This window comes from Epinephelus lanceolatus, chromosome 8 (genome assembly GCF_041903045.1).
Source record: "Epinephelus lanceolatus isolate andai-2023 chromosome 8, ASM4190304v1, whole genome shotgun sequence".
Classification (NCBI taxonomy): Eukaryota; Metazoa; Chordata; class Actinopteri; order Perciformes; family Serranidae; genus Epinephelus; species Epinephelus lanceolatus.
In genome coordinates, this window is record NC_135741.1 from 19,148,604 (window position 1) to 19,170,377 (window position 21,774).

A 21,774-nucleotide genomic window follows, 5' to 3' on the forward strand; every position below is an offset into this window, starting at 1 on the left:
TACTCTCCATGTTTCCTCCCTTTCATCTTGCAACAATCATTACAATAATGGAGGATTGTGGCAAGTTTGTGAAGTCTCTCTAAGAGCTTTCAAAGTCTCCATTTGTGTGCTTCTTACCCACATGGCAGACCCTCTGACTCCTCGCACCCAGCCAAAGGCAGACAGGGAAACAAGCTTCATCATCGCAGAGACGAGAGCAAAAAAGGAGGCGCACAGGAAGAGAGCAGAGCAACCTGGAGCCAAGCTAGTGACATGAGGATGAGAAAGACGCACAGGTCGCTGAGTTAGAAAAGGCCACTCCTGCTGTCTTCACTGAGCTGTGACCTCATCGTGCTCTGTACTACCAATGGGGATGCAACTCACACACACACACACTCGCACACACACTCGCACACAGACACCACCTTCCTGTTTGTCAGTGCTGGTGGTAAACTTTCCACTGACATCTCCATTCAAAGGACCAACATGAACTTTTCATGCATTTTGACATTAAGAATGAAATACATCTGCACTGAACTGAAATACTCTATTTAGGCAAATTGTGTGCATGTGTAGAAGGAGTAAAACAAAACATATCATGCACATTTAAGGCAATTTAACAAATTATATTAACTCATTATAGCATTTTAAATGGTGCACATTTAACTCTTGACAAACTAGCTCAGCACAAGAATAAAAACGCAGCTGCTCAGCTTCCTGATATTCTTAGCTCTCGCATGTCTTTTGACTGTCCTTCTTGCGCCTCCTCCCTCCAAAAAAAGATGCCTCTCGTGGGTCAATATCTGCCTATTAAGGCCGCCGGTTCGTAATTGTCCATCAGCCTCATCAAATGTGTGTCAATCATGCTTTGCCGTGGCTGGCGTCTTGACAGCTGTCAGAGCGATAATTATTATGGAAAGTGATGGAGGATATCAGTTCCTTTCCATGAGAAGAGGGCGACCACAATATCCTTCCTGTACATGTTCAAAGTGTAGGTAATGCCTGTCTGCTTTTTAAATGTGTGATAACGGAAAAAAAAAAAATGCAGGTCATGGTGAGTTTGAATTGTGTGGGTTTGAGGTGTGTTTTGACCTCTGAGCTGGGTAACACAACTCACTTTTGACATGGATGAAATAATAATAATAATAATAATAATACACTGTGAGACATTTAAAAGCTCTACTGCACTTTTATTAAATGTATATATATAAAAAAACATGCAGCAGCAGTGGTAAACATAAAACAGCACAGAGGCTGCAAACACAAATCGATGCATCAGTACAGAGTGAGTCACTAACAGTTGTGTTCAGCAGGAGGCCCATACTGCACAGTAGCAGATGACTAAATGGAAAATAATACAGTAGTAACAGTGCTTGGAGTTGCATTTTCAACAAGTCCCATTTCTTGTTTCCTCCCGCCCTTCATGTTGTTCATTTGTTTCTTTCCAAAAAAGGCAAAATAAATAAAAACCATCTTCAAATTCTCCGTTAAAATCCTTAAAATTAAAGTTATGATGATATAAAATGAGCTTAACATGCTCCTCTTCTTCTGATCTCTCACTGCAGCAGTTCAAATAACCATATGGATGAATATTGTGGAGTGTGACCCGACGTTTCTCTAAAAAGAACAAGGCAATGTTAAAAAGGCACCAACTTTAACAGACACATCTTATTCATTTCAATACTGATACCAAGTGTACAGATCAGGCACGAGCAGGGCTGTGTGTACGCCGCACTTTCTGACATGTAGACGTTCTAAGTTCATGTGTATGCTTTACTCAAGAGCCCTTTTGTTTTTTTAACAATCTCATCTGATGCAAAAGAAAATAAAATCGGAACGTGTTGAGACTGAAACACTTAATCTGTGTTTGTTAGATGCAGATGACCCGTTTTCATCGCAGCAAGAAAGATGTATGACTTGCCTGCTGACTGGTCGGGTCTATCCATAGAAGAGAATATGTAAATCAAGGACGTGCTGCATATATGCTACAAGTGCATACTTTTAGCTGTATAATGAAAAACCGTTTTCAACACCCGTTTCAACTGGTTAGGTCAGCATCCACAGAAAGGAAAAAAGGTGAACCAGAGAGCTAAAAAAACAAAACAAAACACAGATACGCCCACACATTTTCCGATTGAATGGTCCTTCAGAAAGTGCTCATGGCGATGGAAGTTGAGCAACATGAGTTCATGTTCCGATTTTACTTTTGTGAAAGTTGTGAGGAAGGTATGTGGTAAAAATAACCCTAAAAGCTTGATTTTTTTTCTCTTCTTCTTCTTCCTTTACGGCACGTGCAAATTCACATTCAGTTGTGTCGTCCACAGTACACGGCTTAAGGCGAGATATTTTCAGAGCAACATGCCTGCAAATTTTCGGTAAATTCAAACACTTAAATAAAAATATTTGGACTTAACATACTGTACATATAAAAATATTTTAGACTTCATAACACAAATTTTCACAACAGCATTTACATGAGATAAAATAATATAATTAAAAGCTCCCACAAGGTGACTGTGCATCAGCAATGTCTTGTTCTGTTTACTGTTGATTTCTCAGGGCACCTTCGGCCCTCCTTTGACGCACGTACGGCCAGACAGAGGCAAAGCATGTGTCCTTATATTGTCCTCCGAGGGGCACAGCCCTGAATCACCCAATAAGTTAGTGCGCTGCCAGTAATTCAATCAGTAACTGGGCTCGTCCATCTCTTCGTCGCTCCAGTCAGGAGGTGCGTCTGTTCCAAAGTATCGATCCCCGAAGTTTCCTGCAATAACAACAGCATCAGTTAAACCTGAGAAATGGTTGACATCATGTATAAATCAAGCACGACATGTAGGAAAGAAAGTAATTATAATGCAATTAACAGCACTTCTGCTTTCCACTGTGACTCACCTATTCCAGGTATGATGTGGAAGAGATCATTGACCTTCTTGTCAACAGCTGTTGTGATGATTTTGACCTGTGGGAATGCGTAAGCCACTGAATGGACTCCCATTTCAGCCATTAGCAGAGACACCAGCAGGATCTTGTCCTCCTGAACGTCATGGTCCTGAGATTTAAAACAGATTCATGAATACAGGCTACACAAGGACTGTGATTCAAGCAGGTGATGTGGACCTGTGAACAATGGGGCACACCCACCAGTAGGACTCGCACAGCCATCATGGCAGCGGCTCCCGTGGACACAGTGCAGTCCATTAGGATCACATGATCTTCACTGATGTCTTTGGGTAGACGCAGGTAATGAAGCTGAAAAGGTTAGAAACAGGATGTGGGTTAACGCCAGCCTGTTATAGACACGACAAGTGCCGTGGTTACAGACCTGAGAATTTCCTGAAAAGGACATTTAGATAAACAAAAAATATGATGAAAAAAATGGACCGGTTGCCATATTGAGGACATTCAAGGTATTTGTAGGACAAATAGTAAACGATTACACTGGAGGTCTATAACGTCTTTCAGGCCAAGGATCCCTTAGCTGAAAGAGAGTCAGAGCAGGGACCTAAACCTAAACATATCTTCTAATGGTGCATACAATACTAAGCTATTAAAATAACAATTATAGGCAGCTTCTTATATTTATACATCATCTTCTCTCATTTGCACTTGCCGCTAGCTGCTAAGTCAGTACTAGCTGTAGCATGGCTAGGTGTGTTAGCCTCCCCTTATGCCCTTCTGACCGTGGTTTCTGAGGGGGACGATATGTCAGAGTCTCTTGCTCATAAAGTTACAAAACTCTCAGTGGTGGTTCACAAGAACATCAGTACACTTGGAATAATAATGGTATGGATAGGTGCTGCAAAGTTTATTTAGCGTTAGCTAGCTCACAAGATTGCACAAAGATTTATGGGTAACAGCATATCATCAATCTTGTATAAGGTAAATTTAATATATTTTTAATAGGCCAGTTTCTCTTTGCTAGTGTGTTTTTAGACATATTTTATAAAAAAAACAAAAAACAAAACTTTATTTAAACTTAAATTAAACGATCAAACAATAACTTGGCAGTCCCCCAGGAGCAACTCTTGCAGAGCCCCTAGAAGCTGCAAACCCCTGTTGAGGCCCTAGGTTCCACACAGTTTCTATAACCCATAAGACACCATTTTAAATCTATACCTCTGGTTCTCCTGTGTCCTGGTTAGTCTGGATCAGGATCTTGCCAATGCGGACGTCTTTGCAGACGGCCCTAAGAGCCGGCTCCATGGTCTCCCCAGCTCGCAGGATGGACACGCCTGTGATCTGGAGAAAAACAAAAAGAAGAAGAAGAAAAAAATTAAACTGAGGTTAATTGCATCAGTTTGGGTAGAGACAAAACTCTTCTTTAAAATGAAAAAAATAAAGATAAATAAAAAAAGAAGGCAGGAAGTAAATGGAGTTCACTCACCCTCTTCCCGTGGAAAGTCCTGCCTTCATAATCCTCTCCCTGGGGCGTCTGGACTACGTGGACCTGAGGTAATATAAAAAATCATAACAGTGTGAGCACACTGCTGATCACAGCGCTACGGTGTACAACAGAAGTCAATAATTTCATTTTTCACATTTCAGTCACGTCGTAGTTTGTGTAATGCAAACCTGTATCTTATGGTTAAGGGATGGAAACTTTCCATTGTGGTGACTCGATAAGTTTCCATGCTCATGCTGCGGCGCACTGTCTGTATGTCTATCTGATTCTTTTCTTTAGCAAATACAAGCACTTTTTCCATTCATCTTTATCTTTTAATACCCTCTCCCCATCCCAAGGCCACATGGTGCTTTGTATCTCACTCTGTTACTGTGTCTTGTCAGCTTCTGTCTATCCATTGGTTATCTCACGCTTTCTTTCTGCTACACGTGTCTCCATCTGCGCCCAGGTATCTAATGGTTCAGAGTCAATGTCCTACTTAATACAAAGGATTACAGGACCTTCATGCAGTGCTATGAATTAATTAACAGTGCATCTCCGTGTTTGGCACCTGTGAGGGGAGGAAGGAGAGAGCTCGCTCGATCAACAGACGCATCAGCCTCTTGGAGTAGAAGATGAACTCATCGCGGCTGGTTTCCTTGTTTCTAAATGTGGTGATTAGGAAAAGAAAGACACAAGATTTATAATGATGCTAGCCGCCGCACCACTGCGCTGTTTTTTTTTTTCTTCTTAATGGAAACAGATGTAGCTGTTAATGTGGGTATCTTCTCCTTTACCTGATGATGGTGTGCATGCCCCTGACCTGGGGTGTGCTCTCCAGAACACTGAGGGTCTGGGGGAGGGGTTGGGCCTGGTGAGCAGAAGCCAGGGCTGCCCTGTAACCACGGCAACAAATGGTAGAGCGGGGGTGGTGCAGGGTGAGAGGAGCGGAAAGAGGGAAGATGGACAGACACATGAATACAGCACACACAAATACATGTGTAATTAACATTTCTCTGCACGCATGTGTTCAGCATGTGCAAGTTTACACACACACACAAGCGTGCACACACCAACTGTATGCACATTTAGAAAACACACACACACACACACACACAGACGTGTCAGTACATGCAAAAAAAATATATATATATATATCACAAGTAGTTTTTCAGTAGTAGTTAGAGCAAAGTTGAAAATGGTAGTGTGCAACCACTGTAACAGGATTGCTTTGGAAATGACAGCAAAGCACACAGTGCCAGTGTTGAGTAATTCAGTGGAAAATTACGACAGCACAGAGACCATGATAATGGAAAATATGTTACGACTAATCAGCTTGGAAATTAACACAATACATATGTATTAAATTTCACTTTCATATAAATAAATGCATGATGAATATTTTCCATAACAGGTCTCTTCTACTTGTGATAATTCCCCACGACTCCACACATAAACATTAGGTTCAAATATCTAGTTAGCCTGGGTCTACGCCGGGCTCTATCTGAACACACACGGTTACTCAGTCAAGTTGACACTACAGTATCCACGATGTCACTGAGATAAACATTAGCCAGATGCAAAGAAAAGATAAATCATAGCAAATCTGCTCACATATCCCAGCGAAGTTTCCTCTATAGGGAGGGATTTTTTTTCGATGAAACACAACAACAGTAACGACAGAGAGGACACAGACAGAAAGACGAAAACAACAGATAAGAGGAGGAAAAAAAATGAGACACAACATCAGGTGGATGAAGAGACGAAGGGATTATCGCACACAGTGAAAAGTGTGACAGCCGAGACTTGAAAATGTCAAATGTCTCGGAAATGTGAAAACCACTAACCGTCTGTCATTTTAAGCAAAATATTTCTTGGTTATCAATAAATGTATGTATCGTAACTCAGGGGAGAAATGAAGTAACAGGTCATGCTTTGAGAAGTCTTTGCAGACGTTAGGGTAAAAGAGACCACTTTTTTAGATCAGATTTTTGATAACTATACACGTGCATCCATCGTGTGTACGCGTGGGAGGTGCACAAGCTATGGTGAGGCTGTCACTCTTTCACCGTGTAGAACAGTAGAGGTTGGTATTTCAGCTCACAGGCCCCAGCACATCCTGTGTCTAAAGACAGGCACCAAGCTCACTTCCTCTCTCTCTCTGTCTCAGATGCTGTGGCCGACATTCAATGGAAAAACTCAGTGCTTTGTAGTAGGGTATTGGAAACTTTCTCTGTGGCTGAGGTATGTGATAGTCAACAATAGCTGTAGCGAGAGCTTCCTCTCTCTCTCTCTCGCTTTCTGCTAAAGTCACTCTCTCTCCTATTCTTGCTGCCGCTGAAAGGAGGGGTCAGCAACTTGACTCATTGGTGTATTTTTAGACACAGAAGGCAGGAAGAGTGTAAGTTGTCATTTCTCTAAAAGGTAGAGAAGAGGAAAACCAACGTCTTTACATTATATGCTGGCTGCACCACATCACATCCGAACTTTTGATCTTAGGTTTACTGACAAATGTTTCTGATGGCAGCTTTCATGCAGTTTTTACACTTATTCTGTGTTGGTTTGGACTAAGTCTTTACAACATTTTGGCACAGTTTCATACTCTCATGACTGATCACTAATTAGCCATATTTGCTCTACAGATACAACAGTGCCGCCTGGTGATGTGCCATGGCAGCCAGCAGATCAGAGGAAGGTAGAGGTTGATTTTGCTGGCCTCTTTTCCTCTCTCTCCCAGTAAGAAACTGGAGCAGTCGGGGAATTGGACAGATGGTGAGGAGAGAATGATAGACAGGATAAAGGCCACTCTACCTGACGCTGAGCTCGCGCTGTGAGCCATGGAGGTATTTGGGGTGGAGGGGGAGTGGGGCGAAGGGGGGGAGAGGGTGAGAAAGCAGTCCATCAGCGGCATGTGTGTGTTAATGTGTGTGTGTATGGTGGCGAGGAAACAAAAGCAAACTACATTGTGGCACACGGTGCTCCCCATGGGCAAAAATGTGCCTTTGGTGACAATTAGTGCATACTGCACAACAAATCCAAAAGTCAAAACAGCACACTCTGCTTCGTCTTATTGTGAGGAGGAGGAAGCATAATGAACCGTGGAGATAGGATTTCCATTAGGGTAATGCAATTAATAGCACCTCTTTGTGTATGAGGATTTAATTATTCCACAATAATAAATGTTCCCTGACATTTTCAATTTACCTGAAAACTTCTACTTCCACTTCTACTTCTACATCCTAAGAAAATCCTTGACATTAGTTTGAAATGGCCAAATATTAATTATTAACTAGGAATGAATACAGTTAAAACACTGATTCTTATTAAAAATAAAATGATCTCACTGGAGCTACACGTCTGGAGAGGCATAGTAGTAGTTCCCCTTTAACTATGTTAAACGCCCATTTTCAAGCTATTCCTGTAGTCTAAGGCAGTCTAAAAATATAAGTAAACATGAACAACTCTCTCCCAAATCCAAAGCATGAGGGGTAAAATTCAAATTTGTGATGTCAACAGGTAAAAAGTTTGGAAGTGCTCCACAAACAATGAATAGCATGGCTGCACTGTACAGATGGAGGGCAGGCAATTGAAGACAACGACCACCAACTCTGCGCATATGCTTTAGTTTTGTGCTGTTTAAAGCTGTTCATATCAATCAAGTTGAGAAAAACACAAGGGCCACTTTATGTCCTGAAAATAGTATGGTGCAAGTAGTAAGGGAGAATTAAATATGGAGCAAAAACCTCTATCTTCAGTTTGGAGGAGCGACATCAACTGATTTTAAATATAAACATCAGAGGGTTGTGGTGAACATGCCTCGAGTTGGATGTTATCACAATGTGCTGCGACAACTTCTCTGTGTTTTAAGCCACGACCCAGATTTTTAACCGTGTTTCACCAGTCCAGTGGGTAGAAAATAGTGGCTAGTGGCTACTAACACCTGACAGCGGTGCAGCCATGTACAGAGTTGAGATATAAAAGACATTTATACTCAAGCACATCTAATTACCCACTGAAACAAGACGGCAGTCGTTCAGTCATGGACCGAGCCGCTTGACACTAGACTGTCTGCTTTTATTGGCCCGCCATGTAATGTTAGTGAGGTTAGGAGGACGATTATGTTCACACCGGTAAATGTCTTCATTTTGTATGAATCACAACCAACGTGAGTTTCAATTTTCTGATGACACCTGCTGCCTGCAAATTTATCCAACCCTGTTACGTAGCCACTTTCATCCATTTCCCATTCACACAGTTTATGGAATTTTCACTTCCTGCCCTCCATCTGAATTTTGTGCATCATAAAAGTCACGTGACTACAAACACGCTATTGGGAAAGACAATGGGACTGAGAGCACCCCGGGGAATGTTCTGAGTATATGGTTAGATTTTCTGTTTCACAACTGAGAACACTACAATGGAATAAAATGCATTTGGATTTAAAAATGAAACAAATGGATTTTGTGGGTCCACGAATTGTCTATGGAGCAGCTCCAGACCTTAGACCTAATAAAATCACAAGTTTCAGACTTCTCTGGTTTCTGGCTTTGAGAGAGAGAGAGAGAGAGAGAGAGAGAGAGAGAGAGAGAGAGAGAGAGAGAGAGTAGCTCATGTTCACAAATATTGATTGAACTTTCCAAGGCCATGTCAATAACATATTGCACTTCTTAATCTATAACATATTGGACTTCCTAATGTAGGTGGTGTTCTCCTTTAATAGTTGTTACTTTGCATTTAATAAGAAAAACCTAAAAATACATGTATTCTGGTCCAAACTGCAATATTTTTTTCCTGAAACAAATACAAGTGACTACAATTAATAACTGCTAACACAATACTTAGCAAAATAATTAATTTCTATCTAATTAGTCTATTCACACTTAACTGAACAAGCCCGAAAACAATCCTGTGCATCATCATTCATCCTGCCCGAAAATCTGTGCAGTGCATTTTCTACCCACTAGGGGGAGTGATGGAGCTGGTAATTACTGAGAGCAACTACACCCTTTATAAGTGCGGATCATCCCAATGGTATACTAAAAATCTTTTTAGCTCTAACAGGAAGATGCATTGAGTCAGAAACCAACCAAACAAACAAAAATAATACCAGGTTTTTTCAATAAAGGGCCATAAAGTTCCACTAATATGTATCTGAACCTTTCTGCGTTGACAATGTCTGTGTCAGTTTTGTCCATGCATGTAGGTCTGTAAGTGTGACCTCTCTTACCTCCTCCAGCTGACTGTGGACATGCTGCACAATCAAATCGATGGCCACCATATTGCCACCACCTAATAGGACGACAAACACAAACACAAAGTGGCCTAATGTCAACTTAGAATCTGCAATAAAATGCATACAGTTTTGCTGAATTCAAAACACAACATAGATGAATATAGTCACTGTATTCCTAATCTTATTCATTTTTAAATAAGTATCATAGTAGTGGTTATGTTTTATCAAACCAGTCTATATGTAAATATGTATGTATGAGAATGCACGCACCTCGTGGCACCACGATATCAGCCAAGCGCATGGTGGGTTCAATGTACTGCTCAAACGCTGGCTTTACAAACTTGTTGTACTGCTTGATGACACCCTCAATGTCTCGGCCTCTCTCTGTGATGTCCCTCCTCAACCGACGCACAAGCCGGATGTCAGAGTCCGTGTCCACAAAAATCTTCATGTCCAGCAACTGTCGGTGAAATAGGAAACAGATGTATCACACATATATGACACTGCAAGCTAAATATATCTTCCTGATTCTATTTCTGACTTCCTTGTGGTGTTTTAGGTCAAACTCTGGGGGCGTAATTTTCGTACAGTTGTGCCATGACACTAAAATGATTATTTATTTGTAAGTTTACTGATTCTTATTTTTGACAACCAGTGTGAAAATGTGTCTTGAGATGAGTCTTAAATGGATGATTGCAATAATTAAGTCAGACAAGGGCAATTGAGCTGCAGAAACGCTGTTTTCTCTGTAAATAAATTATCACATTGGAGCTGCAAGTGTGCAGTGACTCTTAATTAATCTTTCTAATTTATTCTGTTTATTTCTGTCAGCCAGCGCCTCATTACAACAGGTATTTGTTTAACCTACTTCTGTCCTGAAAGTGAGATTAAAGGGTTAATGTGTTTTAATTATATAAAACACAGCTATATTTACATTCGTAAGTACAGTATGATATTGAGCAGATGGACTTGCGGATGAAAAATCAGCTGTTTTTTTTAGAATCATATTGAAAATACAGCTTTTCCTCCAATGTTTATAATCTCCTCTGATAGCAAATATCCTTGAACAGCACCTGAAAACATTAACTTTGTCGTATTAGTCTGTGTATTTACATACCTGTTAATTCATTCGGAAGTAAGCATGAGGATCAATTTGTTCAATAAGTGACATTTTACAGTTGAAAAATAAATGTGTCAGTGCTCCCTGGTGGACAACATGTCTTCGACATTTCTGTGCTGCAATTCTTTGGCACTTATCACACAGGTATGTGCAGATACACATAGACAAGGCTGCACATTATGCAAAAAATATGTTATTGTGATTATTTTGGCAAATATTTTGATTGCAATTTGTGTCACAATTTCAGTGGGGATGGTAATTTTTGCATTTCATTCTAACTTACAAAAATATAACATGATGATAATGTGATTTTTGCTGGGGCTTGTAGCCAATAAACATGTTGATGAGCTTGTTTTTGAAAGACAAAAACATGTTTGATCACATGCACCGATTAAAAATAAATCTGACACAAGAATATTCCACTCAACCAGCTGAGCAAGTTAGTGGACAACCCCACCTGCAAGAGTTTTTTATCTGCGAAGGCCATGATTCCCTCAAAGATGATGACACTGGCTCCATATACGGTTTTCTGTGGTGGACACACATGCATGTATTGTTACACAGTACATGGACATACAAACAGTATATTGCAACAGTCATCTTGATCAATCACAATTTGACAGATGCTCCTGATGAGAGAATGTCTAACTGTAGTTAATGGACATGAAAGTATAAAAACAAGAAATCACAATAACGGCTTGTCAGTGACCATCTGGAGCAGCAGATTTGCAATGTGACTCTGAACCTCTAGCGAGGGAGATTAAAACCCTCTTAGGTAATCGAGAAACTGAGATTATATGCAGCAACTCTGGCACGCTCACTCATTAACTCACAAAGTGCACTGCCATGTGTTTGGATGTGTGCAATCATCCTTACCCACTCCTTCTGTCTCCCATGAGTTGTAAAGTCATACACAGGGATTTTCACGCTCTTGCCCTGTTTGAGTTTGCGCAGGGTGTGGGTCAGCAAATCAAAGTCGAAAGCATCGGGGTGGTCGAAGTTGTAGTCGTTGCTGGCAGCCAGAGTCTGCTGTTCTGGGGTCAGGACCTGAGGAACGCAACAATGCTGGAATTACTTCACAGCAAACTTGCCACAACAATGATGCTTTCAAAGATGACAAAAAGTACTTTCCTGAGCAAAACACTATCTCTGTATCTCGGTTTCTAGCTTTTCTAAGACACACACATTAAAGGGAAACTACACTCATTCTCAAAAGTCATACTTATCATTCCAACGGTCTAAGACAGTAGAAAAATATTAGTAAACATGAGCAACTCTCTCCCAAATCCAAAAACTAGAGTGCTCAAACTTAAATTCATGATGTCATCATAAGTGTTGTCTTTTCCTGGTTTTACAGGCTGCATGACGGTAAAGTAAATTCAATTTTCAGAACTTACCAGACTGTTCTTACTGCTCTGTTATTTGCCTTTACCCACTTGGTCATTATATCCACATTGCTGGTGATTATTTATCAGAAATCTCATTGATTGATTGATTGATTGATTGATCTTTCCTAGGCCATGTACACCGGTCAGCCAAAACATTAAAACCACTGACAGGTGAAGTGAATAACTTATGATTATTTTGTTCCAATGCATTGTTCTGCTGGGAAACCCTTGGTTCTGGCATTCATGTGGATACCACCTGACATGTTCCACCCACTCAAACACCTTTGCAGACCAAGTACCCCTTCTCATGGCAACAGTACTCCCCAATGGCAGTGGACCCCCAGCAGAAAAAAGCAGCAAGCCACGCTACAAAAATGGTTCAGAAATGGCCTGTGGAGTGTGACAAAAAGCTCAAAGTGTCGACCTGGCATCTAAATTTCCCAGGTGCCAATCTGCTCAAGGATTCTTGTGATGTGCCGGTACCCCAGATGTACCCCTAATGATTAGGGGTACATCTGGGAGCCAAGTACGATCCAAGGTGGCCTCACCTTGGATTAGGCCCTAATCCAAGGTGGGGCCTCCTTGGATCTCTGGGAGTGTCCTGCGTTGTCTGGCACCAGGATCTGAGGAATTTGGAGGCCAGGTTGACACTTTGAGGTCTTTGTCACATTCCTTGGGCCATTCCTGAGCGATATTTGCACTGTGGCATGGTGCATTATCCTGCTGGGAGTACTGTTGCCATGAGGAGGGGTGTTTGGTCTGCAACGGTGTTTGAGTGGGTGGAACATGTCAGGTGGTATCCACATGAATGCCAGAACCAAAGGTTTCCCAGCAGAACAATACATTGGAACAAAACAATCAAAGTTATTCACTTCACCTGTCAGTGGTTTGAATGTTTTGGCTGATTGGTATAAAATAACACATAGGAATTCTTAATTTAGGTGGTGGTCCCCTTTAACGTTTGAAAAAATAAATTAAAAAAATCTCAAATGTATTCTGATAAAAGCAGCACACACGTTCAAATAATGGTTTGTCACATAATTTGCATAAGCTTGTGCAATAACACTTAGACACAGATCACTGTTCAAGAGCCTCTGAAGTTAGGGGGACCTAAATTTAGGAGAACATCATGCGCCACTGTGACGTCTGTACCAGGTGGTGTGTGTGTATGAGTGTGTGTGTGTGTGTGTGTGTGCGCCCTTAGGGTGGCTGAGCACTAAAACCCCAGACCTGGTATTTGGCAGTTTCAGAAAAGCAACACCCCCTTCTCAAGTGAACTGATTACACACTTAATATGATAAACCGGTGTCACAGGCTCTCTGGGGGCCGTGAGCAAACATGAGGAAAACGCAACAGAGGAACAGGAGATATGAATTTGAAAAGACATACATTCTAGCCGAAATGTTTGGATGCCATCCTCAGGAATTGCAGTGTGTGTGTGTGTGTGTGTATAAAACAGCCCTTGCTGAGGGCTACAGTACCACTGGCCACTGGTAAATCCCTCCTACTCTGCACAGTCTGAACCGCCGCTGTCAGACTGTGACAGGATTACATAACTGGAGAGTGGGAGGAGGTATAGAGGGGCAAGAATGATGGCTCTTGCTTGATTGCCCTTTACCACTCTTTTTCTCTTCCCAATTTGCTCACCACTGTGCCTCACTTTTGACTCATCCGCCTTCCAATATTTTATCCTTTCCGTCTTCTCTCTCTCGTCTTATCTTTATTTCCCCTCTGGGATCCGAAGGCAATCCTATTCACTCTTTCACTCTTGTCTTCTGCACACAGTCTCACTCTTTCCTTTCCTTCAGGTCAAGATAATAAAAGAAACGACCAATTTATTGGACTTATCTGATGTCCAGATTTTAATTTCTAGAATCTGAAAGCGTTTGGTTTCATGGACAAACATGTCAAAATTCAGATAAGCTGTATTTCAAAGTAATAGGCATCCAGCAGCTCAACCTCCCATCACAACAACATTCATTAACAGGTGCATGGCTGCAATCAAATGGACACTCCCATCGTCAATACATACCACACATACTGCACACACAGGCATACCTTGTAAAAAGAGTCCATTGAGAGCAGTACAACCCATGGCACATCGAGAGCTTCGATAATTTTCCTGGCTACTGTTGTCTTTCCTGAGGCGCTGCCGCCACACAGACCTGTGACAGAATATTGACACAGAGATGTTAAGCAATGTTTGCATTCATGTTCACCTGCTATAGTGTAATTTCAAAATTCCTTTGTTTAATGGGAACGTTCTGTTTTAGTGCTACCTTGACAGGCCACCCTATTATGTGCATGTTGATGTTGCTTTAGGCTAGTACCACACTCGCATGTGGAGAGGCAGGTAGAAACAGATACCATGGCTTTCTTCAAGGCAACTATCCCTGAGTAAATAGGTTTGCAGAAATTCCTTTTCTCTTACACAAAACACACTCCCATGTTCTTGGTAATACATTACATTAACATTAGCAGTGAATATAACGATGGCTTATTTCTGCAAGACACTTATCTGCTTATACAGGGTATTCATTTTGTGTCGAACGCATCAATAGTCCTGTGTCCAAAAGACCTTGCAGCTCAAAATTGTAATAGAAAGGTCATCAATTCTTTGGATTTGTGGCATGCATCTCTCAAAGTGTCCTACCAATAACGAAGGCCTCTTTGGACTGTGCTCCATGCTCATTGTACCAGGGTGGGCGTCCAGCGGTGTAGATGGTTCGTTTGGAAGTGCGTAGGAGAGGTGGCTCAGACTTACACTGGCTGGTGGTCCTTTTCCTGGGTGAGAGGCCTGTGCTTACCGAGGGGAGAAGCCGGTCCAGTGATCCCTCACCACCTCCACTGCAAAGCAACAAACACACAACAAAGCATGCCATCACTGATTATTATTTTTTTTTTGCCTTTTGAAGATTTTACAGAACTAGACAAATTACAGGTTTTGCATAAAACTCTATATAAACCTTTGAAAAGAAAAAGAAGGGGCAGATTTTGGTCTGTTGTTTTCTGCCCATGCATAAGCTAAATCACCATCATTATAAACGATGACATCTTATAAAGTGCTGTATAATAACGTGGCTTTTGGTCACAGTGTGACAGGGGTTTTAATTTAACTCAAAATAAGCTACACACTGAAAGACAGCACACCACCATGGCACAACCAAAGCTCATTAGTGTCCTTGTGATGCATCTGAACATTGATGAAAGTTGGTGTTGGACAGGCCATAAGGCATGGCAACAACAAGATAGCCATGATGACACAAATGTAATCTACAGGATCATCTTAGATAAAACAACAGCTCATTCTTTTGTCCCTGCAGTGACAACAAACAAACACACAGACAGACAGGCAGACAGTTTGGGTGTGTGACTGTGGGGCAGAAATGCAGATGGACTTCAATAAGTGGGTGACCCAGTTAGCTGACAATAAACAAGACAGGGTTGGTGTTGCCTTGTGTGTAGGTTAATGTTTAGTTTTTACATCTTCGACCGCTGAGCTTTGTCCAGCCTTGCACAGTGTAACTGCTGCAGGTACCAAAGTACACTGTATATCAATTCAGTGGAAACATGTTGACTCATGACTACGGCCCTCCCATCAGTCGTGCATGCAACTGAATCATGTGTACACACTATACATTGAGGGTGCTGCCTGTAATGATGTGTTTAGACCAATAACATAAACAAATGACAAGAGGCTCATTCAAAACAGGAGACTGGATTTGCATTGACTATTCAACCCACACACATTGCTCAATTAAATCTTCTGCACAACACAATAACAACACTGCTGACCAACTTTCCACTGAAGAAATTCATGTAAGACCTGGTAATGCTAGTGTCTTGTATTTCAACATAAAAAAATTGCATCTACATACTTTTGTTTCACAGTTTCTGGCAATATAGTTAGTAACTGCTCCACTCAGAGAGCAGGAGTTTAATTCTGTAACACAATAAGAGGATAGTGAAACAGAACAAGCATTGAGATTCAGAAAATGGCTGTGACTAATTAAGATTCAGAGCAGAGAACAGCTACACAAAGACCTGGTGTGACCCATTGCTGAGTAACCCGTCTAGAGCTCAACTTCCCCTGGAAAACCTGCCTAACCTCTCTGACAAAAGTCTGCCCAAGTCTGGGGAGTCTGTGGTGTATTATCTGTACAAAAAATACTTGGACACCATCAGTTATGCAGTTAATCCACTGATGTCATAAATAATACATTGCACAAGAAACACTACCCGTAACCATCACCAACACAAATGTTGCCTTGATTGATGCACAAACACAAGTTTCTTTTGAGTGACAAGTCTAACCAGGTAACAGTTGCTAGAAACACTTACTGCAGTATTCGAGACATCCACACTTCACCCAGTGAGGACTGTAAAAAGCCAGATGCCATAGCAGGTGTAAAAAGCAGTCCTAGATGTACCTCTGCACGTCTCTGTTACTCAATCAGCTCTCAGCTTCGATATCTTTATATAGACCACACATCTCTCCAGGTGGAGGTTCAAAAGGGCAGATGTGCAGCAATCAAGAGAGAGCAAAGATTTATTTTTTTCTTTGTAACGCACCACAGTCACCAGAGCTTGGATGGAGCCAGGGAGCGGGCTTATGACTAAGAGAACAAGACCTAGAAGCATGACACACTCCACTTGGGTTATCAGTTAAAGCCAAACTATAAAAGATTAGCCTAGCTGACTGTGCTGAATCACACCCTTGTGCAGCGGCTACAGTCAGAGCGCTCATAAACATTATGCAAAGTCTGTGAATGCAACGTTATGAAAAGTGCAGGGTACCTGAGACCAGGTTGTCATAAGAGCAGACAGGGGGACCACCTGAGCCCCAGCTGTCAGCAGCAGTCAGTCCTGACACTATGTGTTGTTTCTTTTGCTCTCCTTAAAAAACCCAAGACTCGTGGCTTAGTGGAGGGTCTATACAAGGATGAATTAAAGGCAATGCAAATGCACAATGGCATTAATTGGACAAACCGAACCTTAAATCTATGGATCATGACTTCAACCTCTCAGTTCAGGTTAAGGGTGGTCGAGAAAGTTGTAAACAATGTAAGATTTTTGTCTAATTCTGAGACAGACATATATGATAATATGTCATATTTCTGCAAAACTAAACATATAATCATACATTTAGTTATCTAAATGAAGACAAAAGTCCTCACACACTAACAAAATTTGTGTTGAGTCATTAATTTGTGTTACAAAATTGCGTAAAATGACAACATGATATGATTGTACCATTACAACAATATCGGCACAGAAGAAACTATTACAGTCACTAATACCAAATTTAATTTACAAAATGACAGGTGCAAACTTTCTGAAAGCAGCAAAAACCTGATGGCTATCTTTCAAAGACAGCTAAAGACTGCTTGTCTCTCCTGTTTATCCAGTTTTCGAGAGACAGCAGCTCTAGTAAACCTCTAACAGGGTGGAAGAGCAAAAACACTCAACTGTTTAGTACACCTGAGAATCCTAGAATGAAGAGAAAAAGTTATAGTACATGAATAAAAAAAAATGCACTTACCTGCCATCAGATCTTAGAGTCCAACAGCCAGATATTCTAGCTCCTGAGTCAGATGGTAGGGAGTTCATAACTGATGAAAAATGAAAGCGAGGCTCCCACTGTGTGACTACGCAAGTTGTGTTTTAATCCTATATTACTTCCAACAGGTTTACCCAGTATATATATACACACACTGAAGAACAATAAAGCACTTAACAGCACTGCCCTCTGGTACAGTGCATCCAGAGAGAGGGTGGTAGAGGGCTGACAATATAGAGGGGCGTTAGATTAGATGAGAAACGAAACTTTAAACATCTGTTTAGCTTTCTGTTTCTTCCATTCAGAGGAGCAGTAGTGGAGAGAGAGAGAAGGCACTGCAGCTTGGTGGAGGGAGCACGCTCAGTGTGAAACTACAGCACAGCTTTTTCCCTCCTCTTTCACTCGCTCTCCACTCCTCCCCTCAGCCATCCAGCCAACAAATGTAAGAGGATAACCTACCCTACAGATTATGTTCATTAGGTGGTATTAATAGCATCAGGTTAGAGCCAGACCTTCCCACTTCTGGCACAGGCACACACACATAAACACACACACACACACACGCATGCATGCCAAGCTTGGGTCATCTGTTTTTGACAGTCAGTGGCTGGAGGTGACAGAGGGACCAGAAGAGAGCGACAGAGACACTGATAAACAAACTGGGGAAAAAAACAGAAAAACCGTAGGATATAGCTCCTCCTCCGCCTCAGGCTGTGTTGTGGAGGTGAAGAGAGAGAGAAATGGAGAGAAGGGAGGGAAAAAAAAGAGGAGGCAATGTGCTTTTTTCCCCTGCAGGGACTTGCAATGTCTCTATGAGCCTTATACCAGAGTCTGGAGACGTCAGCACGACAGCAAACACACACACACACACACACACACACCAATGTCCCCTCCCTAACTTCCCTAACAGCGAAGGGTGGGGAATAAACAGCATGATGAAACCCAACACTACCTCAACTGCTCTATCAGCTGACAGGCAACGCACACATACAACACATAAACACACGCACACATGCACACACTCGCACTCCTCCCGGGCCACAACTTGCACAGACAAACAAATCGTTATTCTCAGAGATCAGAGGAGACAGACTAATTGTTTCCCAGTGCAGCAAAAACAAACCCAAGAACTGAGCAGGCCACAGCTCCAGAATCACAGAAGCTACTAGATTAAGATTTAAACCAACATTTAGAGCGTTTCCAAATATTTGGAGTCTGGACTTGACAAGACCTAATTTCCGTTTACTCCCTCGTTAAAACCACAGGGCAGAGACACACAGGGATTCAGTGTTTTTCTCTAATCTTCGCTGTAGTTTTGGGACTGTTGCTGTTGCTTTAAACTGCAGTCAGAGGACAGCTGCGAAGCAAGAAAGCACCTTCGAAACAAGAAGCCTGAACTGGTTGCTATGCCAAACATTCAGCTGTCTCTCTATGGCTACACACACACTCAGAAGGGTCATGGGCCCGACCTGAAGTGAAATTTACTGATCTTGTGAGTACAGTGAGATAAATGTTTGACTATTTATTTAAAGCAGCATATAGTGTGGAACATTTCACAGAGGCCATAAAAGTACAAGATATTTCAACACTATCCAAATTCCAAACACTTATTCTTATCTATTCTAGAAACTAGGACAGAGTTATGTAAGTAGATATATATACATCAGGTGGTTGAAATAATTCAAACACTTACCATAACCGTGCCTAAATAAAGTCTTTGCAATTCTTTCGCTGTTTAATTTCTGTTAATTCTAATACTTTCTGACTGCATCTGGGAGGTGCTGATTCACCTGGTAATTTTTTGAGGCTATAGTTTGTGGTACTTTTTTTTTTTTTAAACAGTGTGCAGGATTTATATAGAGTTATATACTGGCAGAAATATGACACAATAAGCCTGTTTTCTTTAGTGTATAATAACGTGAAAATAAAAATCATGTGTTTATTACCTCAGAATGAACCGTTTATATCTATATCGGAGCATCCAGAGAGGTCACAATGTTTCTACAGCAGCCCAGAACAGACAAACCAAACCGGCTCTAGACAGGGCCATTCGGCTTTGTGTCGGCAACTGTAGTTGGTGGCCCCTTAGCAGCAGAAGTGTCATAAAACCACTGATTCTTTAACGAGAAACTGCATTATTCAGTGTTTCTGGTGGTTTAAATGACTAGGTTCATTTGGTTTGTGAAGGAAGAGACCTCCACAGATTATTCAGCTTATGGTAAAAACCTCCTGAACCACTGAATCAGAAATTAGGTGAGCACAAATTAAGTTATCATGGAAAATAGGTGAGCACACATCAGCAGGTGTTGGGCTAGCGGACTGTCTGCGACATGCCGAACAACGTGGGAGAAACACATTTTGTATTTTTACCTCTTTTAATCACCTGGTCAGTTTGTTTTGGAGTAGAGGAGAACCTCTTCTGATAATTTAGCTCCTGGTAAAAAAAACCTCCTGAACAATGAACACTGAGGGAATTTAACTAGGAGAAGTTTCAGCTAATTGCAAACTGCAATCCTCGGTGCTAGATGCCATTAAATCCCCCAAAAATCAAACACACTGGACCTTTAAGCTTACTGTTTAACCATAATAAGAGATCATTTGTTATCAACTGGCTGTTATAATGTTTTCGGACGGGCAACCTGCAACGTGACATCCACCAGCTGGAGCGTTTATTGGTCTGTTGTGGGTTTTCTACCTCTTGAGAAAAAGCCAATGCCACTGTCCTCTAGTCTCTAGTCATGCAGCACCAATTTAACAAGTGTCTCTCTACTGCACTGACAGCATAGTTTTATGAAAAGCCAATCTTTCCTGCAGCGCAATACATCTTTAATATCTCTTTGCAGCTATATAAATATCAACATGACTTTGCCATGCTTCATGTGAGTATAACTTTAAAGCCTGTGGGATGGTTAAAGTGAGTCTACAAAACAGGAAGTAACCCTCAGTGGACAGACCAATGCAGCAACACCCTCTTGTGGCTCAGTGGGGTACCAAGTTGAAGGCTGGTTTTACTGTAGGTGGTTACAGAGGGGTGACTAAACTGGGTCAATATCACAAGATGACGTCATTTACTTTCTGCTACAGTGCTAGTCACCTTAATCAAATGTTATTCTCGTTATGTGGCCTTGTATTTCCCCTAAAGGGAGGGTGTGTGTTTGTCAGAAATGAGCACTTTGTCATGCTGCAATGCCACCTGAAAACGCCATGCCATGCTTCTTCCTTATGGTCAGTGAAAGCTGTATTAAACCATTATATTCTGGATATTAATTTCCTCTCTATGTACACCCGTTACACGCTACCTTAGCGTATCTGAGATGACGTATATGTTTATGGATATCCTTGTGTTTTTGGGGGTTTGAGAATGAACTTATGTTGGGAGAGAACCTCGTGCTAAATATGACAACTGTTATAACCAAGTGAAAGAGTGGGATAAACGTTAGACTAAAAGTACACTGGGTTAATATGACATCTGTTATGAACTAATAATTACGCTGTAACTTCCTGGCTGTCACCGCAGCGACACTTTTATATAAGGTAACGTCACAGTGGCTGTACCCGTGGAGGCACACTGTGTAACAGGCAGGTCGTGTTATCGTAAAGATGCTAATCAACTGCCAGTCTTTTTTTTTTTTTTTTTTTAAATGGCGTCAACGGTTACCGAGAAAAACAATAAAAAAATGTAACCGTTGTACCTGTTGGACCCAGAGGAAGTTCTCTCGTCGTTCTCCATCTTTGGGTGCCTTTCTTCCCTGCTAACGGCAGACATTGCTCGTCTGTTGACAATCAGGTGTTCAGAGCGGGGTTGACAGCAGTTAGCGTTGAGGCATCATGGGGCTTGTAGGCATATCGTCTTTCACCACGGCAAGGCAACGGGTACAACGGCCGGCCATTTGGACTTCAAGCCCCAGAATGCATCTGTGCCGTTTTTTCGGTGTACTTCCCCCAGCATGTACAGTTGTGTATACTGACACAGGGCCTTTCCCCATGCGAGTGCTAACCATGGGTGAGGTTCAGCTGGCCACGTGTGAGATTTTAGCTATGAATACAGACTTTTGTCATTTTACGACATACATAGACTTTTTTAAAAAAAATATTTTTGTGTGATTTAGATAT

The 21,774-nt window shown here is 41.5% G+C and overlaps 1 protein-coding gene across 5 annotated transcripts; it reads right to left on the reverse strand.

Annotated features, from left to right (window-relative positions):
- Nucleotides 1-1,148: 1,148 nt before the first annotated feature.
- Nucleotides 1,149-21,502, reverse strand: uckl1b (uridine-cytidine kinase 1-like 1b). Of its 5 annotated transcripts, none has more exons than XM_033628264.2 (15): nucleotides 21,354-21,502; nucleotides 14,755-14,948; nucleotides 14,160-14,266; nucleotides 11,590-11,760; nucleotides 11,171-11,242; nucleotides 9,864-10,053; nucleotides 9,588-9,649; nucleotides 5,975-5,994; nucleotides 5,158-5,256; nucleotides 4,932-5,025; nucleotides 4,364-4,426; nucleotides 4,096-4,218; nucleotides 3,121-3,228; nucleotides 2,872-3,028; nucleotides 1,149-2,743 (listed from the first exon to the last, which is right to left on the reverse strand). In XM_033628264.2, exons 1-15 carry the CDS (start codon nucleotides 21,425-21,427, stop codon nucleotides 2,664-2,666), a joined length of 1,614 nt encoding a protein of 537 aa, XP_033484155.1. In that variant the 5' UTR covers nucleotides 21,428-21,502; the 3' UTR covers nucleotides 1,149-2,663. The 5 variants fall into 5 exon arrangements, with proteins under 5 accessions (XP_033484155.1, XP_033484156.1, XP_033484157.1 ...); XM_033628265.2 differs by lacking the exon at nucleotides 5,975-5,994 and adding an exon at nucleotides 7,172-7,188; XM_033628266.2 differs by lacking the exon at nucleotides 21,354-21,502 and adding an exon at nucleotides 17,644-21,335.
- Between the last annotated feature and the right edge of the window lie 272 nt (nucleotides 21,503-21,774).

Coding starts and splice junctions, on each gene's coding strand:
- uckl1b (XM_033628264.2), bottom strand. CDS start 21,427: ATGTCTGCCGTTAGCAGGGAAGAAAGGCACCCAAAGATGGAGAACGAC. Junction 11,761..14,159: donor CAATGGACTCTTTTTACAAG/GTATGCCTGTGT, acceptor TGCGTTCCTCAG/GTCCTGACCCCAGAACAGCA. Junction 2,744..2,871: donor CCACATCATACCTGGAATAG/GTGAGTCACAGT, acceptor TTGTTATTGCAG/GAAACTTCGGGGATCGATAC.